Here is a 24,579-nt window from a genome sequence, read left to right on the forward strand (position 1 = left end):
TGTTCTGACTGAGCTGAGGGCCTTGGTTACCGAACACTGGAAAATAGTCTGTCACTGATGTTTCTTTTATACCATTAACAATCTTAAATTACTTTGATGTCCTTGTGAACATCAGGGACGTGAAAGCTGATAAAGAAATAGCAATAAAAATGAGTCATGTGATATTATTTATTATGTTGAATTGCTGCGGAAGCTTTGTTCTCGACTATTATCTTCCTCCTTCACTTCTTTTCCAATATGACTTTTAATGCTTCCTAAGCGCCAACTTGAACTTTATTTCCTCGCATCGACTCAAAGCGCAATCTTTCCTCCCAGTTTTGGATTCAACAGACTATTAATAGAACATTGATTAACATGGTCAAGGAATAGTGGACACGGGATAACTTGCTTTCATCATAAGATTAGATAATGTACATCAAGTCATGAAAGGGGAATAATAATGAAGCTTGACTAATCGTAAAAGAACCAAGGTCCAGACAACACTGTCATAAATGCAGGTGTTGTACATTATTCACTTATAATAACTTAGGAATACACGTGATCTGATTTGAAAAACAAAGTCAAAGTTAGCTGGGTATTCTCAGTTGGTACATCATGGCAGAGCCAGCGAAGAAACGGAAAAGGACATTGTCGGAGGAATTGAAGAGGAGGAAAAAAGGAAGTGACACCTCAAATATAACTATGCATCTATGTAAAACCCTGTTACATTGCAGTCACAGTGTTATTTGTAGCCTCATAGTTGCAGTATAATTTTATCTAGTCTAATTATTGGAATCCTCTGTTATTTGCTCTCTCCTTGATATCAGTGCTAAACCTGTCCTATGGCACAGTCGTTATATGAGATTTTCTGGGAATTAACAGCAAGCAGAGTGCCTTGTCTCATTTCTTCGTCCTATCACGTCAGTTGGCATAGAGCAAGTGTGATGCAACCACATGTTATCTGGCAAATTAGAATTTAGTCTATTAAAACCCAGAGGCACTTCTTTCATCCATCAGTAGAAATGAAGCTGGTCAACATTAGCTGGGCTCAGGTGGACTATGACATTTCTTTTTCATTTTTAGAATAACAAACTGTAATCGTATCCCTTGAGTCCTCGTTGTGGTCTTTAGATCCTGCTCTCGGTTTATTTTGGGGCTAAACCGCTGATATGTGACTCGGGGCTTTTGCAGGTTTCAACAAGTTAAATTTAAGACTTTTTAAGACCATAATGAAGGAAATGTAACACCTAATATGTCAAGTTTGAAAAGATATGATCTTGTAGTAACCCCGTGACTGTCACTGCAGCAGCTTTCCGTTGTATCTACCACAGTTTGTTTAATCTTTACATATTGATATCAGTTGGTAAATATAATCACTAAAAAAAATACTTTATGCTTCTGTAACAAAGCAGCAGATTCTCCATGATGCTTTGGAGGCGTCTTACTTACATCATCTAACCAACAGAGGTCAGCACAACACTGAGATGAGATCCGGAGTTCAAAAGTGAACACAGGATCCAGTCAGTGTATATTGTCAAATTTATATGTAACCTACTGTTTTTGGTAAATACTCCCCACCATCCACAATGTGCTGTTTAATCCAAACCTCCTGAGAGTCTGAGTCTTCTCTTCATTCTGAGCCCTCTCCCCGTGTCAGTCCGGCCCCCGAGTGGTTGAACACCTGGACAGTAAAACACCTGCACGTTCACCAAGCCTCAGCAATTGTTGGCAGCGCTTTTCTTTGCCGACGTGTGCATCATGTCCGTCCACGAGCCGCTCGTAAGATATGGAGACAAGACCTGTCTCGGCTTCAGCCCTGTGTGCACAAACCAGTGTGTGTCCCAGATAGAGAATCGTAGCACACATCACAGGCTGTTTCTTCATAGTGATGGATGAAAGCACTAATTCTTTCAGATGAGAGAGGCCGGCCACTGACTTGCACCCAGACACAAGCTTAAAACACTTCAAAAAACTGCTTCTGTGTGTGTGTGTGTGTGTGTGTGTGTGTGTGTGTGTGTGTGTGTGCATATCATTGCCCTAACCCCACTGATCATGCATCATTAAGTTTGGTTTGGGGAACACACACAACTGAGATAAGTGATTATTCTGACATTAGAGCTGAATTTTCTGCTAAGCGTCTTATTTTGTGTTCTTTCCAGTTCATAATTAACATGTTGAGTCAGACAAACATTGCGTCACCAGACCATTTTCATCTTGACATTCTATCAACTCCAGCAGTTGTGCTGTTTCGACTTGCTTCCAGTCTTTCTCTCTACTTTGCTCACAGTCTTGTGCCTCTATTTCCTAGACTGGATATTAAGATGGATGACACGTCTCCACTTCCTGCCACTATCCAGACATTCTGGATATGAATGCTGCCATTTTGCTCCGATGACGTCTTTTGGACCCTGAGTCTGTGCCGTAGCGATCTGGGGAGGGTGCCGCGGCGTCAAGGTGCTGTTCGATTCACCCACTGGACCAAGTGTGAGTCACTCCGTTTCTATAACATCAAATAACTAATTAAAACCAAACTTAATTTTAAACATGAACATGTAAACTATATTTTGAGAACAACTTATTTGATCTGCTAACATGGAGGAGGTTGGGTTTATGACCTGTACTGACTTATATAAAGTCTCTGCTCTAGCTTCATACTAACAGATAAATGGGTAATCAAATGTGTCATCTCAGCCTTGGCTTCCACGCAAGTCGGTGTATTTACCAAAATTGACTTTTCATTTGAGTATGAAGCTGGAGGCAGGAGACAGTTTGGTTTACTGAGCCTGGCTCTATCCAAAAGTAACAGTCTATACACAAAGTCCCTCTTTTCTTAATGTTAAATTAAACTAAACCATATCCTCGGGCGACAAAGTGTGACAAGCAGCTATCAAACGTTCTCACAGCAAGCACGTCTCAAAGCACACCTGAGGACATGTACTCCTGTTAGTTATTGTTCCTTTGTTCCACAACATAATTTATTTGTCAAGTACAAAACATGTCTATACTTAACATGAGTACAATAACAGTAAGAACTATGCTTACATCTGGATCTGATAAGATATCATTAATATACACTGATTACTAAAGTATGGTTTAAACCAGCTAACTACAAGGTTACCACCCTCGATTGGGTCTGATTTGGTTTTGACCTTGTAATCAATGATACAGGCTGAACTTGAGGTTACGCTGAGGCTGAAGGTAAATCTGACTGGCTACTGGCAAAACAGCACTGTGTACAATTCCACTGTTTGTGCAGCAGCTGATCAGTTTGCAGAGTCAAATGTCAAAGATAGTTCAGAGTCTTCTAGCTGTAGGAAAGATGGGTGTATCTGTACTGACTGAGCTGTTCTGGTGCACTTGAGATTGCTCAGAAATAGGTGGACTGATATTCTCTCTTACGAACGTAAGAAGCTGTGGTGTTTTTCCTGAGCTGCCTCTGCCTGAGTGGATCTTTATGCCCTGAATTTCAATGGTACTAAAGTAAAATGCCAACAATGTTTCTCTACTGGAGCAGGATGTTCTGACACCCCCGAGAATCCAAGTGTAAAGCCCCATTTCATCAGTCATGCTGGTCATGACTTGTCTGAAGACCTCGATACAGGGAAAATAAATATGGAGCAGCTGCCAAACTCACAGTGGAGCTTTTAGATTAGGACGCAGAAGGGAGAGGCTTTTGGCTTTACAATAACAAGCCATTATCTTAAGAAATGTGGAAGAAACACCAGCTGGAGTTTAGGCAAACTGGAGCTCTACACACACTCCTACCTCCCACACGTAAGAACAATATAAAAGCAATAGAGATACTTGTTAAACCATCGGTGGGACTGACGGCAACAGATCACACACACAAAGAGCGATGCCCTCCTCCTCCACAGTGCAAACTAACTCCCCTTCCTCCCCCGCAGCCTCCAGACATTTTTCAAAGTATCGATATCATCCCAAGCTGTAATACATGAACCGAACCCTGAGGCAAACCGATAATGTTCCCCATAAACAAATCCATTACACCTCGCATCAGGAGTCCCAGAACCTCTCACCTTTTTCCTGCGGGTCAGACAAATAGCCAAGTGGAAAATTTAACAGTTGTTCCACAGGCTGCAGAACATTTCCAAGACATTATACGGGTTAAACAAATCATTTTAAAGAGACAGAGTGTAGAAAAGAAGGCAGTGTTCATTACAAATACAGGATCTATTCTTGTGCCTAAAGCTAAGTTCTACCATGGCACCATCTGTAAATAACCGGACAATTTAGGAGAAGGGAAACGGCTTCTCTCTGGCTGAAATGTGGCTCTTTGTCCTCCAAATAAACCTTCGAGACCTGGAGGTTGTTCACTGGAGCAGAGAAATCAACAGCATTCATTCCTGGAGAGAAAGGCAGTGTTCTGTCATCGATCCACCAAAGTGACTAAAAGACAATTTAATCAACACGGAGTCTGATTAAAGGGGGTGCCCCTGAACCTCTAACGTGGACAATGGGAGACCAGGAAGAAATTATAGACCTGAAGGATCATGTCAGCAGGTCTTTGCCAAAGACTTTATATACGTGGACCCCATGCCAGCTCCTCCAATGTGAAACCATAGGGTCTTGATCGCCACCTGGTGGCTGACTGCAGTAAGTCCAGCCATGTAAGTAAATGGGACATGGGACAAACTAAAAGTCAAAAACTTGCAAGTAGTGTGCAAATAGACATGTTCAACAAAAACTGTGAAAGCATTGGTGAGTAGTTGTGATGTTGTGATATGAAAACATAACATCGTGCAGATGTCAAAGAAAATGTTGTAAATTTATAATTTTCTTGCCCATGAATCATCTGATTTATCTTGTGACCAAACTGTCTAATATTGTTAAAAATATTTCCGTAAATCTAACGATACCTTAAACAGCTACGACAGTAAAATGCTGCTCACGCGTTGATGCATCAGTCGGAACAGTCTTATAATCTTATATATGATCATTTATCAGTGAAAGGCCATTTTCCTTATTGCAGAACAAGCCCTGGTTTGCATCTATGGAATAAGAAACTTGCTCATGTAATGCTTTGGCTTAAATGTGGTGACAGCCGTGAGTTGAATGGAGAGAGAGAGGGGGAGAGAGAGAGGGCGAGTGAGGATGTGTGAGAGGGAGAGAGAGAGGAGCAGAGCTGCTCAGTTGCCTTAGCAGCGCAGCTTCATTCCTCCACACTCTGCTGCTGTGAGCGCTGCTGTCACACTCCGCTCGTTCTTCACATTATTCCACATTGTTGGGTTTTTCAAATTGGCAGTCAAGTTTTTTTCTTCTTCTCTCTCTCCAAGTTTCACGTCGCACCCTGATATGAAGAAGAAGGCGACGGGGGAAAGTTGATTTTTTTTTTTTTTTTAAATAGCCCGTTCAGGTGTGATATAATAAAACTGGTGACTGTCCCTGTCTCCAGAGAGCATGGCTCTGCAGGCGGTGAATGGGAGCGTGCTGGAGGTGTCGGCGGGATGTGCAGAGCAGGGGAACCTCAGCGTGGGAGTCAACATCAGCTGCAGCAACAGCTCCAACCTCCCGAGACCGGTCACCAGAGTCAGAGGTACGATCCTCTCTTCTCTTCTATTCTCTTCTCTTCAGGCTGAGGTGTTAAACTGAACTTTCTTTATTACAGCATTTAAAATCCCCATGAAATAAAAGCACCATCATCCTGGTACAGTAAATATGTAGAAGCAGTGAGTTTGTTTTACATCAGCTTGGTGCTGTTGGCTTCTAATTACAAACTGTCATCTCCACATGATTTATTGCCTTCTTAAAAATGTAATCAGTAGACCTCATGTTATTTGCCCACACGTATTTAATTGGATGTTTGTTAAAGGAAAGAAAAAGCACTTTTCCTGTGTACCATCGCCCATTTTCTCATTTTTCTACTCCGTGCCTGATCTCTGCGTTTTACCAGAGAAAGATTTGCAATCAGGACGACTTTCTCAGCCTTCCCCACTGTCTGCAATCAATCACCAAGCAGCCCAATTTACAGAGTGCCTCTCCCTGCATCGATAATGCCACAATCAGGATGAGCAGCATGTGTTGGCTGTTAAAAAAGCTGCTTTAATTCTGAATGTTTGTTTATTTCTTGACTATAATTCTCACAGTGCTGAGATTAAACCGCACACTGGAGGAGATAAAGCCCCCCTGAGCTTCGTCCTCTATCAGGACGCCAGCGGGCCGATTAGGTAATGAGGTCTGAGCGTAGGGGGAGAGTTCTTTTCCTAATTTTTACCCCCCTATATTGCAGCTGCCGCAGTATCAAGTTTAATTTAAAATCTTCCCTCACTAAATAATTCACAGCCGTTCCTCCTTCTGTGCAGCATTTCTTTTTATTGACCTTATACGGGAGCAGGCATGAACATCAGCAGCAGCAGCAGCACAGCAGTAGGGGCTCAACTATCCTAAGTGCAATCAAACCCTGTTGGGCGTGTGCAGTGTTTGACCAAGAGAAAGGTCGCGCAGACAGATTGCTGCTTTCATCTCGTTCCCTCGCTCGCACGTCTTTGAGGTGACACACACGAACACTGCTCTTTTATTTACTTTAATATTTAGCGGACCTATTCCTCCCGCGCTCTCTCCCTCCAGGCCAAGCGAGAGCAATGGAGCCTGATTATGCGGCGGTGTCGTTGCTCTCAGATGTGATACTCCGGTGCTGGGACAGGAAATTAAAGCCCCACCCCAACACTTGTTGAAGTGCCCAGTGTGATTATTCCCTGAATTGGAGATTTCAGCCTCTGCCTGCAAAAGGATTGATCTTGGAAACACATTTATATACCGTGTATTTCAGAGCAGTTAGAACAAAACACTGAAGCAATTCGAGTTGAAAAGTAAAACTTCTTAAAGCCCAAGGTTACATTCTTGTGCTGTTCCTGTTTTGTCAACAGCCCAAAGGCCAACAGACATTTTCCAAAGGGCCTGTATGTGAGAACGCAAATGTCCGAATCAGTTGCTCTGGACATTTTCTGGAAGTTTTCCTGTCAGTTCTCTAGTAAAAAAAACTGCAAATAAGAGGGAACTCCACTTAGGATGTTTTCAAACCATCTACAATGACATCCTGGTTGTGCTTTGACCTATATAATGTTTATCTCGTGGCCTAAGACTTGTGATTGTATTTCCAGTGTCTATAGGCTGCTCTCTTACACGGCTGCCACCCCTGCATTAACCATTTGGACTTCTTTTCTGCTGACTATAGATACTAAAGAGGTTTTCAAACTGTGAGGCGTGCCTCCCTCGGGAGTCATGGGAGAGTTCAGGAGGAGGAGGGGCTGTAGAGGGACAGACATGAGGCAAAGTTCGTAGGCTCCACTTTAACGATCTAAGCTCACGGTTTAAAGCAAAATCCACTTTTGCCACTTTAACTGCGGAAATAAAAGTCACAGCACCAGATGCACGGGTCAAGAGCGTTGTACTTAGTCTCCTAATTAATCAGGAGTGGGTTTGAGGCAATAAATCAATAAATCAAGCAATAAATCAATCAGATTTCCATTTCCTTTACCTTTTTAAAAGCCAGATGCACTTGCACCTTGGCAGATGGTTTTATAATGGAAAATTTGGCCAGTAGAGGAAGCACACAAGCAGTATTGTGTGCTTCCTCTCACTATTTTGATAAATCGTCCTTACAATATCTGCACTAAGATTACCATGCACTAACAACCTGGGTGCTCAGATAGGTGCGACTGTTCCTCATGCCGCCCTCGTCAGGTGTAAGAGAGGGTGCACTGGTAAGGTAACGGACAGTGTTGATCTGTTACACACATACATTGAAAAACCTTAATGCTATATTGCTGCAATCTGCATCAAAGATTGAACTCCCTCTCGTCGTTTCTCATTCCAATCTGAATGCACAGACACGATAATCACATTAATAGATTCAGTGTGACTTACACATTGGAGAATATCATTATCTCCAATGTCCATCCCAAGTAAATCTGCTTAAAAAAATGACACTAATTACAACTTTCCAGAGTTTGAGGATTATTAGTAATCCAGGGTTCGTGGTCTGTACGTTAATTTGTAGACTGCAAACAGAAACTGCTCATTCTGCTTTTTTTCAGTGGTGTCAATTTATATTTACATATAGAAAGTATACAAGTGTACAGAAATGTAAATATGTGCTTGCCTGTGTATGTCCTTCCTGCATTGTTCATGATAATATTTCAGCTGTTACATGGATGACGTGGGAGAGGTGGTCTATTCTTGCTCTGCACTGTACTCTGCTCACTGCTTTTTGCTGATGGTTTTTCATCTGATGTTTTATTTCATATAATCCTCTGGGATGCATTCCCACTTCTGGAGAGATGGACTGTTTTGTTCCATCTTTTCTCTGCAGTGTGGAGCAGCTGTAAACGTCCTACAGTACAACAATGAAACAGTGTCTGACATAAATCACATTACAGTGATCACCCCGGACCCCCGAGAGCAGTTTAATTCAGACAGAGACTTGTTTATGTGGTTCAACATCTGTAGCTGCGTCATGGCTAAGCCCCGGACACTCTGCGTTCCCCGCTGATTCAAAGTGGCACTTTGCTGAGCTCGCCCTGTTCTTCTGAGTGCATGTGAGATAAGTTATCATGAAGTGGATCTCATAAGTATTAAATGAACACTGTTTCATTTTTTTAGAGACAGAAACTGGTGAAGTCATGCTTGAAGTTTCAAAGCAATTTCGACTTCAAGGTGTTTTGAGGATATTAAAATCTTGTTCTCTTTGGGTGTTTACACTGTGATGAAGCCTGCCATGAAATTATCATGGTAATCAGATGAAATAATTGAAAAAAAAAATTTGGCTTGGAAAGGTAGAACACACCCAGGCACAAAGTATTTGGCTACAGGTTCGGCAACGCAGCCAATCGCCTGAGGTGATTAGAGGGGGTCCCAGAGAACGGCTAATAACGTTTGTCCACAGCAACAACAAGTTTGTTAGATCGATCTTAATTCTATGTACAGTAGACTAATGATGTCCAGGGTTTGAAACATCCTGTAAAGGTGCCAGCAGCTTTTTGCCAAAAGTGTCGGCATTTTAGAAGTTTGGTTGATGTCTAAATGTGTGTGTGTGATGTTTTCTGGTACGGTGGTGGGGTTGTGCACTGGCTATTATTGGCTCATCTTCCTTCCTGATAATGACTGGTTGTGCACAATCCAGTCCACACCAGCTTAAAAGTTATTCTGTTGTGGTATAGATTGACTATAGAAAATCAATAAGAGATTATAGCTTTTAGATGCACTCATCTCGTCAGCTTGAAAACGGCACATACATCGTATGATGAGGATGTATAATGACGTCTGTGGACTATGACAGCATTAATGAAGATCTCAAACATGTGCAGCACTTTGTCAACCATGCAGTAGCTGTATTGATCTGTGTCTGCATGTCAGCTTCATTCACTCTCTATAGTGGGGGAATGGAGAGATGAGCAGCTGCAGTTTTATGAATTTATCTGGCACTATAGTCTAACTACAGCATTAATCCTGAGTCCACCCGTGTTGTAGGGTGACGAAGTAAAAACAGTCAAACGCTATATAGGGCTCTCAACCACTGTGCAACCGAGCACATGACCGAGAAGTTTAATCATTCTGATAGTTACTATTGATCGATTTTCTACTCTGTGAACCTGAAATCCCTACAAAGTGGAAGCTCCCTACACTCCTGACTTTGAGAAAGTTCAGTTAGTAACTGCGTAGCATTGTGTCCCCTTTTGAAAACAATGGTGCCTCAGTGCTGGCGTTGTTTTCCCACTGATTTATGGGAATTAAGCAGCAAACACATCAGCTGAGTGTTAAAATCAATTGGAAAATGCAGCACTTCTAATACAGTAGACCTTGCTGGATCCATTGAGACCATATTCAAGTGAATGAGAAACCTATTTAATCGATTTAAACTAGTCAGAGGTTGCTGCACTTAATTTCATGTATTTGAATGATTTTCTTCTTTTAATAGACGATCAGATTGAATTGTCTTATTTCAGGTTGCAGGTGTGTTAACTTATACACAGCAAGGTGGACGTTACGCAGCTGTAACTCTTGGACATTCAGGCATCTGGACACACCTCTGTAAAGTAATCTGAATGCATTGGAACATTGGGCTCTGTGGGAGTGTCATTTACAGTGTGCAGCGAGCCGGCCTGTCGAACATTGGCAGGCATTTGCCTTGCTGTCATTGTGTTTGCAGAGACTAACCGCTTCACTTTAAATAGACGTGAGCTTACACCTACTGTACGTGTCATCTGCCGTCAAGCTTAGTGTCCAATACCTCCTGGTGTCATCCTTTTTCTCAGGGATGCTTCTCTGCAAGCTAAAATATTCTGTTGGGAATCTTTGGATATGTTGATGAAGCAGAAACAGGCAGAGTTAATGGCATCAAACGTGTGGGTCTGACAGGGCCTCCCGCCTGATTGAATATGTGCTGAGGTGGTTTGTGCGCTACATAAACAAGCTCTCTCCAACTTCCCAAAATGTTCAAAGTAATGCGGGATCAATATAGTGCTCTCATGGGACGGGTTGATAGGAAGACTAACTGAGTTGGATTGTGCTGACTGTAACACTAACCCTTCCTCATTAGGGAGAGAGAATCCAATGCAGAGATGTTCCTCTGCACATCGAGCTAAGTATTCATCTGCCGCCACGTTTTTTAAGCCCCAGTAATACAGTGTGGAGGAGACAGACCTGTAGTCGGGTCCATGCAGTCCAATTACATTTGAAATACGGCCTGATCCTCTCAGACATGAGTCGAGGAGATCCACAAGGTGCCTGCAAGGTGAATCAGTTTTTGGTATTCAGTGATTGTGCTTGTGCCTCTGATGATTGAACTGAAAATAGAGAAAAGGTCAAAAGCACAGTCCCTATCTTTTGATTGAATCCTTCGTGGAAACAAGACGCGCTGTCAACTCTCTGAAGTTACAGGCAGAGGTTTATTAACCACGATGATGGCAAAGCAACAACGGGGCTTCAAGTAATATTCAGATTTATTGGTACACTCGATAAAGACATTTAGCCTATTTTGTCTGATTTATGACGGAGTATTATGACCATATTGAAGAAAAAGAAATTCTGAGACTCTGAGAATGAAAGAGGCCATTTCCTTGTTTGTGTGTTCTTTCTTCAAAATAGACTCAGTTTCTTCCACAATATTTTCAAAGGTCTGATACTGATGATAATGTGAAGCCAAAACTGTTTTCAATTTTTTGTTATTTTTTTAAACTCCTACTCAACAAGATGCTCCACATTCCTCATTTTAATACAGGCTGATCTTCTGATATTGCCCCTTTTAAAATGACACAAAGCGGTTATGACTTTATTCTCGTGATTTTATGATGAAGAAGTGTCAGATTTTCTCCCTTTAATTGGCCCTGATACTCTGTCAGCCATTGGAGGAAATCATTTACTCGAAGCAAACATTTGCACTGAGCATGTTTGTCAGGCTTTATTCACAATCTGTAGTGTTTACTTGATTAGACTGAACTGTCTTGTAAACACCAACCATTAATGCTTATGAGAAAACAAATGTTGACGTCTGATAAAAGGCAAATCGTACATTTAACAAGTGTAAAACACATTCTGGTCTGAGCTAGTTTTCGTCATGTTCAGTTTCACACACTATAATTCAGACTATGTGGGATGACATTGAGATTGTTCAAATACAAGGCAATAAAAGTGATTTTATTGTAGGTTTTATAAGGACTAAAATCCTCTTATCTTCAAAGAGAGATGATATTTCTTTCATATGGTGAAATGTTGTTAAAAACCCTCTTCTCTCTCTCTCTCTCTCTCTCTCTCTCTCTCTCTCTCCCCCGTCTTTCTGACTTTGAGGGAAACTCTTTGTAATAAAAATAAAAAATGTAGTTTCAGGATGTTTTTTCCCCTTTAAGGACGAACAGAATAGTCATCCGGCAAATCTAATGATATTAGACTGATGTCTGGATTATCACTGCTGCCACACAAAGCTCAGTTAACACATTTAGTCGGCAAAACATTCATATGACCCTGTAATGACAAAAAAAATTAACTCAGGGTTCCCTTATTGGCTTTTTCCAGAGCTTTCAGCATCTGATGATGAACATGGAGGCCAAAGATCATCCTTCAAACAGCCCAGTCTTCTCATGTGTTCAGCCTCAGCCTTATGACAAATGAGGACAACTGGGAAAAAGTCTTCTGATGAATACTGTGAGAAAGGGCTGGTCTCTTCCTCTGTGTTGTGTCAATGTCAACTGACACTAAACCCTGAATATGGGACGACCGGTGGGAAAAACAAGCGCGTCCAAGACGTCCGCTTGAGCTCTGGGAAATCATGATGATATTCGATCAAAAAGATAACCAACGAGTGGAGTGATAATCAGTTGCAGTTTAAATCCAGCAAAGTGAGGATGGCATAGTGGAAGAAGTCGTGGAAATGATCTGCTGACTCCCACCAGTTCAGGACTCATTTTCTGACTCCATCTGTTGCAAAGGGGTTTCTACTCCCCGGTACTGAGCAGTTACATCAGATTTGGACGAAGCTGATTTCTCACTGTCTGGATTATTTCACAGTCTCTCAGGGGCCTGGTTTCAAACATAGCCCAGTGGTGAGGTAGTGATCAAAAGGATCGGCTCACAACTGCTGCTCTTTTTTTTGCTATCACTTCACCTCTAAGGTCGTTACCGCTCATTATTAATGACCTTTGTGAGGATTTATTCATGTCTCATTATTAGACTCCAGCTCCGTCAATTGAGTGATGAGAAACACTCAAACAGCCCCTGCAAAAGTCTTCAAATGGCTTTGCTGTGCCGACAAAACCCTGCTAATCCTATCCCACAGATAGGAAGAAAGAGAAGTGATGTGATGACATTTTTATGATCCCTGTGGGGAATCATAATTACAGTTTACGTGGCATCAGCCAATCAGATATGCAGCAAGACTAGAGCAGAAGTTAAATTAATACGCACAACCCTAACATACTCGCAAGTGTTGATGTCTCAGCTCATGGCTGAAGCGCTCCTGCTGCTCGGGAGCATCTCCGAGGTGAACGCCGCCCTTTTATCTGTGATGTATTTATACGTGCCTGTGGATTTAAACGCAGCTGTCACGCTTGAGGGAGTCAAAGCAACCAAAGTGAATTGTCCTGCAGTCGCCAGGCTCAGGGGGAGCCGGCATACTGTTGCCGCTCAGTGAATAGATAATTCCATTTTCACTTGACTGGATTGCTCACAATCTCAACACAGTAGCAGAGCCAAGGAGCGAGCTCACCTCTTGGTGTTTGTGTAGGAGCGCTGGCAAATTTAGCTCTGATATGCGTACCTCACATCTTTCTGTTGAGTAAATCAAATCAAACTCTTGTCAAACCTGTCACCAAGCTGTTTGGCAGATGTACTGTTCTCTCACTGAAACAGGATAGATGTTGACTTCTGTTGACATGAAAGTGGCGTCAATGCTCAGCTAATGAAACTGCCCCCGAAGCCATCAGAGGGTTTTCTTATCAAAGGAATAATTTATATTTGCAGTGGAGGACATGTGGGTCTCTCCGGTGGCAGTGGGGATTGACTTGTCATCAAACCCGAACCTCATCTCATTTAATCGTTGCTGCCTAGTTCCTCTGGAGATTGTCCAATAAATGAAAAATTACGACTTCACCAATTACATTTCCTCAGCACGGCAAAGACTGTGTGTGCAAAACAACTCAACAGTACATGGTCAGATTCTCACCAGACATGGCAGGAATATTACTTGATCGCTTAAAGGCTAGGGTGAGGGTTAACACATTTTCCAACAATAGAAATCTGGATGTAGTGAATTTAAATGTGTTTCATAAGGGGGCTGTTAGGCCTCGGCAGAGGTAAGCTCTCTGTAATGAGAGCCATTCTAGTTTTCTTTTCTATATAATTTGGTGTTGGTGATCTCATCTGAATACAGAGTAGTTAAATAGGCATGTACTATGTGAGTATTATTTTAAGAATACTGCAGATCATCATTTTGCATCTCATATATTGTTATTTTGAAAGCGTTGAGATTCAAGTCATGTCTCTGCGTGGGAGGAGAATAAGATATTTTGAAAATAAAAATAGATGCATCATTAACAGGCCATTACTCTGGTTCCCCACTCACTGTGAAAAAAAAACAAAAAAACATTTGAAATCCCCACATATGAGCGATAACAATGAGAACAGCAGCTCCTCATGTGCAAGCATGTGTGTCTGTCTGCAGTCTCTGCTGCAGACCTCCAGACTTCTCCCATGTCGTTGTCTTTAATCAGCCGACTCAGTCAGCGCAGCACATGGCGGGCCCCGACCCTGTCCTGTCAAATACTCTCATTCTCAATGAGACTGGCTGTGACAGGCCAGTGTGAGTGAAGGGAGCGTCCCAAAAACCCTCTGGCTGGGCCGTCCTGCAGCCGGGCAGCTGTATGGCAGCTCTGGATGAAGGAGTCCAGGTGAAGCACACTTACTGTATTTTAGAAGAGGAGACGTTCTGGTATTTCTGTACAGGGAAGGGTTTAGAGCTGTATTCATGCGGGGGCCAAAGCTCTTTTTACATTTCATTTAGCTGATTTGGTTTCTGTGTCTCGTATCGGACCGCACCGTATCCTAACCTTTCCTCTCTGGTGCCGTACCGTACTGCATCAAACCCGTATCCTTCTGTATTGTATCCTAATGTAATTAAATAGCTAATTCCTTTAATAAAAGAATAAAAAGATGATTTGAAATGTTACCAGTAAATTGCGGCTTTTTGCCTCTTCAGATAAGAAGAGAACTGTTTAACTTTGATCTTGTTTTTCCAGTTTGAGTTGTATTCCCAGGTTAGCACCTGACACGGTCTGTTCAACTCTTATGATCTTGTTGTGTTCATCATTTTCTCTCACCGTGATTATTTCATTCATTGTGCGCTTCACGGGATAAGCAGGGAAGTATTGACACAAGCACAAATTTAAGATCATGCAAAGTTATTCAGTCTGGTAATAGGCTTTGGTGTTGTTCATGTGCGTTATTTATTTCCCAGGTGAATATCTGGATACAGTCTGCTCTCTTTGCGTATTGATATTATTTTAACTATTTGACCTTTTTCTTCCGTGCCTTTCTTACTTTATTTTATCAGATCTCATTTAATTTAGTGGTTGCTTGAGTGATTACAAGTGTTCACTCCTGCATACAAATGAAGGTTTAAAACAAATTCTGCTTTTTAGAATCTGCTGGAGGTGGATGAGACAACCAGCTCATAAATGCACTGCCCTTCATCTGCTTCTTTTATTTGTTCTCCCACTTCTTCTTTGTCTTTGCTTAATAATGTTCCCAGGCTCATGAGACATATTCTGTCTCTTATGTCTGCAAGAAAAAGTTCCCACTCTTTCTTAATGAGGGATTTTAGTGAAACAAGCTGATGTTTCCTTATTTATGTCCATTAATTCAATGCTGCGTACTTGGTAATTCACTTGTGCTTCCTTCCTCTAATTGATCGGCTGAAGTAGATACAGACACAGAAGTTATAAATGACATCCTGCCTCTGTCCCTGTGTCCCTGACAGAGATGGACTCGCTGCGCATCCTGCTCTATGTGCTCATCTTCCTGCTCAGCGTCTTCGGCAACCTGCTGATCATTGTGGTCCTGATGCTGAACAAGCGCATGCGGACCGTCACCAACTCCTTCCTGCTGTCGCTGGCGGTCAGCGACCTGATGATGGCCATCTTCTGCATGCCCTTCACCCTCATCCCCAACATCCTAGAGGACTTCATCTTCGGGGCCTCCATGTGCAAGACCGTCACCTATTTTATGGGTGAGGATGATTTAAGCAGTGCGATATATATTCAAACAGCTCCATGTTTTTCCATTAAAGGTTATATATGCAATATTTTAAACAACACAGCAACTAAGAACTTTTTAATGTGTGTGAGGAGGAATACCTCCGATACCTCTCAGAGACAAAACCACTGTGAACACGGTGGCTACACCTTGTTTTAAAACACAGCACGGCTATGCCAACAATGCTAAGCCATGCAGGCCTGCTGGGAGTGAGCGCTCGCTCTTGCAGATTTGAAAACACATTTACTGACTGAAGCGCCGTCCCTGTCAGCACAACACCCAGCTGGCTTGTTTTTCTGCTCTCGTGTACATAGGGTAACTTTCTTTAATTGTGCTTCTGGCTGTGTGATTAGAGGCCACTCTCACAGGGCTCAGTGGCACCTTCGCCGGAGGTGTGACTAACGACATGTGGTAGCAGAAAAACATTGGATATGTACTTTGTAAATAGGGAACAGGTGTCAATTATTTACAAAATCCTACACAAAGAGCTGCAGCCACACTAAACACACCTCACAGGAACGTGGGCGAGATCTAACGAATCTGATCACTTTATGTAAGAACAAGCTCGTCAGTCATTGGCCGGGTTAATAGGCATTTTGTTATTCTAACATGGAAGTCTGGTCTATTTTAGTGGTTGGCAGAGCAGAGCCTGCCTTTCAGGGCTTCTCTCTGGGCGCCATCTTGCATGTCAGAAGGTAACCATCATGCTCGGAGTTCTCGAACACTCACACGTCTTCAGGAGTGTGACTTAGCAATGAGCTGGCTCCCATCAGGCCAGAGTCAAGGTGCCACATGAGGCCTGAGTCACACCGGAGCGCAAAGGACGGCAAAGAAACTCAGATCAGCGGCAATAATTAGTCTCTACATTTCACTTTGAGTGGCTGAGAGGAGCTATTGAAAGGCGAGGTCCACAATCCTATTATTGACTCAGAGAAGTGATGCACCATCTGTGAGGACGGGTGTGCAGAATCTGCTTTTCAATTACTTGGCTCTCTGAGCTGTGATAAGGACGAGGAGGGCAGGAGGGCCAGTCGCCTTTGACTTTAGATACAAACGTTTCTGTGATTTGGCTGCCTTGTCTTCTTCAATGCTTTTGGGCTATGTGAGGGTTCAGCTTAGTTCATCGGATAAGGACAGATTGTGAATTCTTGGCTTTTATTAAACAGTGAATAATGACTGGGGCGTCTTTCACTGCTGACAGATGTTCGTTGCAGGCTATAAAAACTTCCATTAAGTTTTTATTTTCTCTGCACAGTTATGTGCAATGATTAAGACTTTCAATTGCCTAGGTTTGAATTACTAAGATGATGAAAGAGCTGTGTTAGAGTTTCTTCTGCTCTAACGAGTCTATAATTCTCGGTATAATTCTAGCGGCGAACTTGGTAATTTTCAACTCTATTAAAACCTATGGGTTTGAAGGTGTCTTCTTAAATTTGCCTTTTACAGCCTCTTGCATTTTGCATGATACATTGACCTGCAGCATTGTGTGAATAGATTATTTGGCCCTAAAGTTTTTGGAAATTCTTTCCATTTCTCATGACAATACACTTTTCCTTAGGTGGAGAAATTGTTTTGAGGCCTGAAATAATTTTAATAAAGTCTTAAGTTCCTATAAGTATTGGAATATATGTATAAAATAGTAGATACATGTGAAATTTAGTTTAGTAAAAAGGCTCTTTGAGTAAAAGTGTTGCCTCAGCCTGTCACTCTACTTTCTTGACTGAGATAAAGTGGGACTGAATAAGGATTTAATCAAGCGTCATGGGACATGTGCAAATGATAAATGAGCCTATAACAGCGTCAGCGGCTTCAGCAGCTGTAAACCTCGCTGTTCTCTCAGACGTTTTCTCAGAGTCTGTCTGGCCTCCACCCAGAAGGCAGGGGGACAAACCAATCCCCTAATTATACGAATGCTGAACAGATGATGTGAGTGACACTCTCTCTTCATAGGCTCGTAACTCCCGTTCTCAGTGACCTAAGATCTTGTGGATGAAAAATGTCTTTTGGTTGTGTTAACGCTGAGGTTTTAATAGAAAGATCTACACATTACGATTTGATTTCCGATTATCGACTGACCTCACAAGTTAACCATCTGATGTCTAAGGAAGTGTAAACGTTGATGGTGCATTAAGCCATGGTGGGTTGCTGCAGAGGTTGAGGTCAGGTCAATATGCGTCCACTGAAGCTGATTTATTCCCCCCCCCCCCCCCCTTGAGAACAAAGGTGCTAATTGCAGAAAATCTGCAGAGACGACAAGGCCTTTGCAGCAGTCCCACCAAGAAATGACCAGAATTTCCATTAAGCCAGATGTATTCGACTGAAATAAACTATTAGACCATTTTAACATCAAGCGGCCTCATCATGAGGAGAAGTGAGGTACACAACCAGTCTTGGCTTGATCAATCATGCAGCTTTTAAGGGCATTTCCTATGTTCTCTGTGTGTGATGCTGTGTAGCTTCTATTACTCTGCCTGTACATTTCCCACTCCATCGTGTGACCTTTCCATCCATGTAAATTTTGTATGCAAGTCACGTGACAGGTGTTTGCTGCAGTCATATGGTCACTTCCAAATGCCACCCATCTACACCCAGACTCTTGCTCCACCAGTGAGTGATTAAAAGTAATTAACTTAGTCTAATTACTAATCAGCGCTGTGTGGTGTCTGGTGCTGGGTGCTGCCTGTGTGTGTGTGTGTGTGTGTGTGTGTGTGTGTGTGTGTGTGTGTGTGTGTGTGTGTGTGTGTGTGTGTGTGTGTGTGTGTGTGTGTGTGTGTGTGTGGTGTCTGGTGCTGCCTGTGTGTGGGGGGGGAAACGCACACCACATGAAAAGTGTCACAGGGGTGGCCTTCAACAAAAATCAGCACCTGCTCATATGAGCCCGTATCAGCCCCGTCAGTCGAGCCTCCTCTGACCAATCGATACTCAGGTTCATTGCCACCATCCTCACCCATCGATTTTGCGGCAGACCTCCTCGGCAAACTCATCCGTCAGCAGCACGCCCATGAAACATATAATACGCCATCCATCCTTCTCCTCACCCATTCGCGAACACATCCATCCATCTGCCCCGAGCTCAGTAATCATGTGAATCATAGCCGCTGCACTGTTTTGGTGGCAGTTATCAGATCGATGTTGTAATATTCTGTGTGGGTGTGTTTGTGTATGTGCGCAGTCCTCGGTCATATTTATGTGTCCATGTTTGTGTTGTTGTTGCTGGTCGTATGATGCAATTACCAAACAACTTAGCAGCTCAGTCTGTCTGCTCCCCCCCCCCCCACCCTGAGGTGCAGTTTGCATAATGCATTAGAATTTAGATTTTCCGTGGCTTCCAGCAAACCTTCACAGAAACGTCTGCGAGGGCATCTGGCACCTACAACACATTATTTCCATTTCCATGTCTTGAGGCTTCTTTCGGGTAACATTCATCTGAGAATTAGGTGTGACCCAAGAATTAACAGACGTAGTTTCAGCCGAGGAATTTAAATCTCCTCTCCCAGGTTGAGGTATGCCGAAATGATCCTCTGCTGCAAACTTCAAGCTTTCCCTCTGGAAACTCCAGACTGCTATGAATGTTCGCCCCGACTCAGGTTTAATGAACAAGAAAAAGGATTAGAGCGTGTTCATCCTGAGAATGGAAGATACCGTGCTGGGGGGTTGGGGAGAATGTGAGCATTTGTTCGGTTACTTGACTGGTAATTAACTCGGCAGAACCTTCCCAGAATCACGGCGGAATCTCCCCCTACTCAAACGTTCGGCTCTCTAAAGTGCCAAGTGGAATGAAGTTTAATCAGCACGGCTGTGTGAAAACTCAACTATTACAGACTCACGGAGGCAATAAATAACACACACACACACACACACACACACACACACACACACTTTCTTCAATACACACATAGAGAGTATACCAGTTCCACTGTGTATTTAATGCATTTGCACAATGAAAAGGAGGTTTATGGGTTTCATTGGTGCATTTGCTGCTACTGATGTTTTAATTTAGAAGTTAGAATTCACATAAACAAGTGGTATACAACTGTGTGCTCCTAATGCAAATACCACAACGCATGGGAGAGCAGGATCTATATTTTAACGTGTGTTTTACTACTGCAAGATGTTCTTTTTGATTATTAACACTTTTGAAACATTTACAGAATGTGACAAGTATCTATTGGTAGAACAGCTATCAATATTAGGGTCTGTACTTATACATGGAGAGAATAGAAGTGCTTAGAACAGACGGATGAAACTAGGAAATAAAAAAATGGATCAAATTAATTAAAAAGGAAAATAAACAAGTAAAACAAATTAATAAGGACACACAAAACAATGCCAAGCAACAGCGTATGTCATCACTTAGTGATCAAACACAGCGACAATGCAGGAAATGCATCCAGGACCTGAATCCTTCAGCCTCTCCCAGGCCCACGTCCTAGTGTAGCCCACAGCAACGTATTCTTGATTTGTTCCATAATTCTTCCTTAGAGGCCAAACAAATTGGTCCATCACAAGTGCTGACCTCAGATCAGCGGTGCCCTCCCCTGGCAGTTATATAACAGATGGTCAAGTGGACCTGGACTGAAATGTTGAAAGGGTTGATGAATTCTGGCCTCGTGCTCCAGGACAAGAATCTAATCCCTCAGCTCAGCATGCTCAATTCTCTAGAGATGCCTTCGACTACCTGCAGCTGTGTCATCAATCAAATCCCAGGACTATCAGCACCATACATCACCTGGAAGTGCATTTCCCCTTCAGTACAAATGTACACAAGCCGCCATCAGTCTTTCTAAGTGTAGGGGTTTTAAAAAGATCACTCATTTGAAAAAGCTGTGTGGTTCTCAATTGAGTGAAATGGGTCTTTATTTTCACACAGGCGTCACCCTCTAATGGGGCTCTATAGGTTGAGCTACTCATCTTCATGTAGCCGTGCCCAGAAAAAACGGTATAGAGAATTGTGCTCTGCCAAATATAATGAGCCAATTGAAGCCTGTGGGGTAGGAGGCAATAAAGTCTGACTTCTCATGCAGTTTTTATGCTGGGTGGGAAGAAGACTGTATCAGACTTTCATTCATGTTCCTAAAACAGACCTCACTGCTAAAGTAAATGTCAAAATTATTATCTTTATTCATAATCACTTCTTAAAAGTGTAACATATAACATCTTGTTTGTTCAATTCATATAAATTTCAGTTTTATGAGGCGTTATGTGCCAGAGTATTTGGAAGGTGGGAGCAGCTGATACACACCAGCTGATATGGATTTTTGGGGGCTGATGCTGATGCAGATAATGGGGAGTAAAACGATTCAGATACTGATAAATTGGCCAATCCATATATTTATATGAGGGTATGATTCACTTTCTTATCTGACTCTGCAGGAAAAAATGATTCCCTTTAAAACTGAATCCCTCGGTGATGTGTCTCTAAATCATCTTCCGTGTTTTTAATATCCTCTTTGCAAAGTCCTTCTTCTTCAAATCCTGCGTTTTGCCAGTTTACTTTGCAAAACATTCTCCAGAAGTACTTGTAAATAAATAATGCTTAGTTTTTTTTCTTCTTCTTCTGCTCATTATTTTTTATTGTTTCTTTTGATTATTCGTCCTTTGTGCTGTTGCTGGGAAAGAGAGAAGAACTCCCACATCTCTGGGTTCCTCATTTCCACAGTCGGTATGAGCTGGTGCTGTGGCTGGGCATGACTGCCTTCAAGCGTCAACAAAAGAAAAGCCCCCCGTGTGTGATTGGGTCTCTCAGTGTCTGTGCTCGGCGCTTGAAAGAGACGTGGGGGTGTGAGAGTTATTGTGTGAGACTCGTGCATTGCCGGTGCACTGTTCGGATCTGCATGTGTCAACTGTGCCACCCACCTCCGTCTGCTTGACCAGAGCGAGAGGTTGACCGGTAGTGTTCAAGTGATCAGAAGTCAGGCAGGAATGTGCCATTGAACGAGTGGGCGGACTCTCCGCCCGGTGATTTGCAGGAAGGCTGACTTTACACACGCAGTAACGACTCATTGACAAAAGCCAACATTGTGATTCAGATTCTAAAGTAACAGGTGGTAAATCCTAACAAGTCGCTTTGCTAAGCACATCAATACGTATCTCGAACCCTGCATATCCTTTCATATCCCAAATGTTGGCTCACAGATTTAATTTGGTGGATAATCATAGCCTCCGTTTGGGGAAAACTACTTAACAGATTACAACGAATCTTGCAGTATGGGTCAGGGAGGAAGCCATCAAATTCTCAGATCCAGCTATGTTTTGTTTTTTACATTTTCCCTGAGCTGTCTGAGTGAATTTGTGGATTTATTCACACTATCAGAGTTAAGATGTCCTCTACAAGCATAAGTCACACCAGATCTGACAATATGCTTCATCACGTCTGGGTCCTGGACTTGGGTCTGATAAATGACTCCATGTGTGAATTGATTGTGTCTCTGCAGCAATAAACAAATCCTCCTTTTCGCAAACAGCTCACATACTTCTAACATTGCACAGCAGAGCCTCTCCGACGGCTCCCAGAGCATCTTTTTGTGAAGATGATGTTCTCTTTGTTCTTAAGTATCTGCACAAGTCTTCTCCTTTGTTCTGTTAGCGCAGGCATACGATAAAGCCGTCCTCCGCTTCTATCAGACTCCACATCACATCCCACACTAAATATCTCTTTCTTCTCTAGGTTGCTAACAAATAACACAAAATCCTTCATCTTTTAGCTTCTCATAGCTTTTCACTATTAAAAGGGCCAAAGATTGGATCATTGGTTTGCAGCAGAGACCATCACGAAAGGCTGATCCAGCAGAGCGGAGGAGAAATTGCTCTCGACTGAGCCATAGTGCAGTCCACCACTGAAATACTTAATATGGTTCCTGTAAATTGAATTCAGCCATGGTCGTAGGAGTATGCATAATGACTTCCTCCTATCAATTGTGATGCAAAGCCACGGCTCAAGCAGGATATGCTCATCTCTCGTGCAGGAACAATGAATAGGGATAAATATGTGACAGGGAAATGGTGGATTGAAGACGCTGCCTCGTGCAGCGATACAGGATCACCGTGGTGAATTCATTCCCGGGGGGGCTTCCTTTGTAGCTGCTGGTATGGGACTATTAATGCTATTTGTGTCAGCCTCAGGACAACGACTGGGATTCTCAGTGAGCTTCCTCCCCCTCTGCAGATTATGCATATTCATACATGCAAATACCACTTGGCCTTGGATCATCTGGAGTTTGACCCGAGTTGAACCCCACAGAGACAGTGTCCTTGGCTAATAGGACATGTCTTTTAGTCCTCTTACACCCACTGACAAAGTGGTGGTGATGGACCTGTTTGTTGTTTGTATGATTTAAATGATCTAAATGAGACTGAAATAATAAAGTATATATATAAATATAACTTAATGCAGCACAACTTATATGTTTGCTGCTTTTGGCAGATGACGATGTCGGGTCTTAAAATCAGGAGTTTTGGCAGAGCGGAGCAGCAGCTTGGAAAGCGGGCTGCGTTTCAGTCACAATTACCTTACCAATTTTGTCTTACAACAGCAAAAGAAAAACACATCAATGAAACCAGCTTCTTTGGGAATTCATCAGTATCAGAATACTGCATATGTGAGCGCAGAGTAGGAGAGAAGCAAACACTAGACTGTATGCAACTGAAACTAAATGAACTCAAGAATATGCCAATTTGTGTACTTAATTGCCTTTTCCTTTCTGCAGGGATCTCTGTCAGCATCTCCACCTTCAGCCTTGTGGCCATTGCCATAGAGAGATACAGCGCCATCTGTAACCCGCTGAAGTCCCGCTCGTGGCAGACTCGCTCCCACGCTTACCGTGTCATCGCCGCCACGTGGGTGGTGTCACTGCTAATCATGGTGCCGTACCCGGTGTTCAGCAACATAAGGACTTTCCCCAAGGCCAACGGCACTGTCGGTCACATGTGTCGCCTGGACTGGCCCAGTCATCAAGCTGAACAGACCTGGTGAGTACTGGTGGGACATGTCGCTTCATTGACAAAGCAAAAATTAACAAGCAGCAAGATCCGTTCATTAGTTTCACTGATCTCGCCTGACTGGTGTGATGTGTTCGATGACGAGGCCTGCTCGCGGTTTTACAGCGATAAATCTGCCATTTAGAACAGACGGAACTTATCACAAAGTCAGGGCAAACTTCAGAGATTTCATATGCATGACAATAATTAGCCCGACACGCTTCCCCGACCACAGCAGCTACCAGGGAAAGATAAATGGAGGAAGTGAATACAGGCTGCATGGCTCTGCCTCCAAATATGTGGAGCAACTCTGATTTGCATTCAGTCCAATTGTGTCATTTACATATGCATTACCATGACAAGCAGATATTAACTGCGTTTGTTGAAGCCACTTTCTTTTGATCGCTTCCAGTTGGAAAACAAACATGCATGCTGACGGAGTCATTTTGGCAAAGTCTCCAATTTCTATTACAAACTTACTGTTCTCAGAGCAGTAAAGTGAACAAGCATGTGATTGCCCCTGTGCTACGTAATCTACCTAATGATGTTTGCTTGTAATGCTATCCATTAGCATATATAAGTTTAAGTACACTCAGCAGTTTAAATAATACACAGGTAATAGGATTTTTTTCTTGCCATGGGTCAGTTTTTTGAAAGCTAATTAGAAAATTTAATCAGTGTCTCGTTAACTATTATTGGGGTGCAGTCAAATAAGTGTATTACCCAAATTGTGTTATTATTACCTTTGAGGAAAGCTAGGAGTTTGTGTAGGGAAATATGAGAGAGATTAAAGGTATAAAAATGATGGAGAAAAGGTCATTATTGGAATGAGCCCATGAGCAGAAGCTGTAAAAGTGGTTACAG

At 42.6% G+C, this 24,579-nt stretch overlaps 1 protein-coding gene across 1 annotated transcript in view; it reads left to right on the forward strand.

Moving 5' to 3' along the window:
* The first annotated feature begins 2,228 nt into the window (after positions 1-2,228).
* Positions 2,229-24,579, forward strand: part of LOC117774662 (cholecystokinin receptor-like) — a 28,709-nt gene continuing 6,358 nt past the window's right edge. The window contains exons 1-4 of the mRNA XM_034607234.1: positions 2,229-2,463; positions 5,393-5,533; positions 15,464-15,712; positions 23,445-23,706. Coding sequence (XP_034463125.1) covers positions 5,398-5,533; positions 15,464-15,712; positions 23,445-23,706 — 647 coding nt within the window. The 5' untranslated portion in view covers positions 2,229-2,463; positions 5,393-5,397. The remainder of the gene's footprint in view (positions 2,464-5,392; positions 5,534-15,463; positions 15,713-23,444; positions 23,707-24,579) is intronic.

This window comes from Hippoglossus hippoglossus, chromosome 2, assembly GCF_009819705.1.
Source record: "Hippoglossus hippoglossus isolate fHipHip1 chromosome 2, fHipHip1.pri, whole genome shotgun sequence".
In the NCBI taxonomy this organism is placed as follows: Eukaryota; Metazoa; Chordata; class Actinopteri; order Pleuronectiformes; family Pleuronectidae; genus Hippoglossus; species Hippoglossus hippoglossus.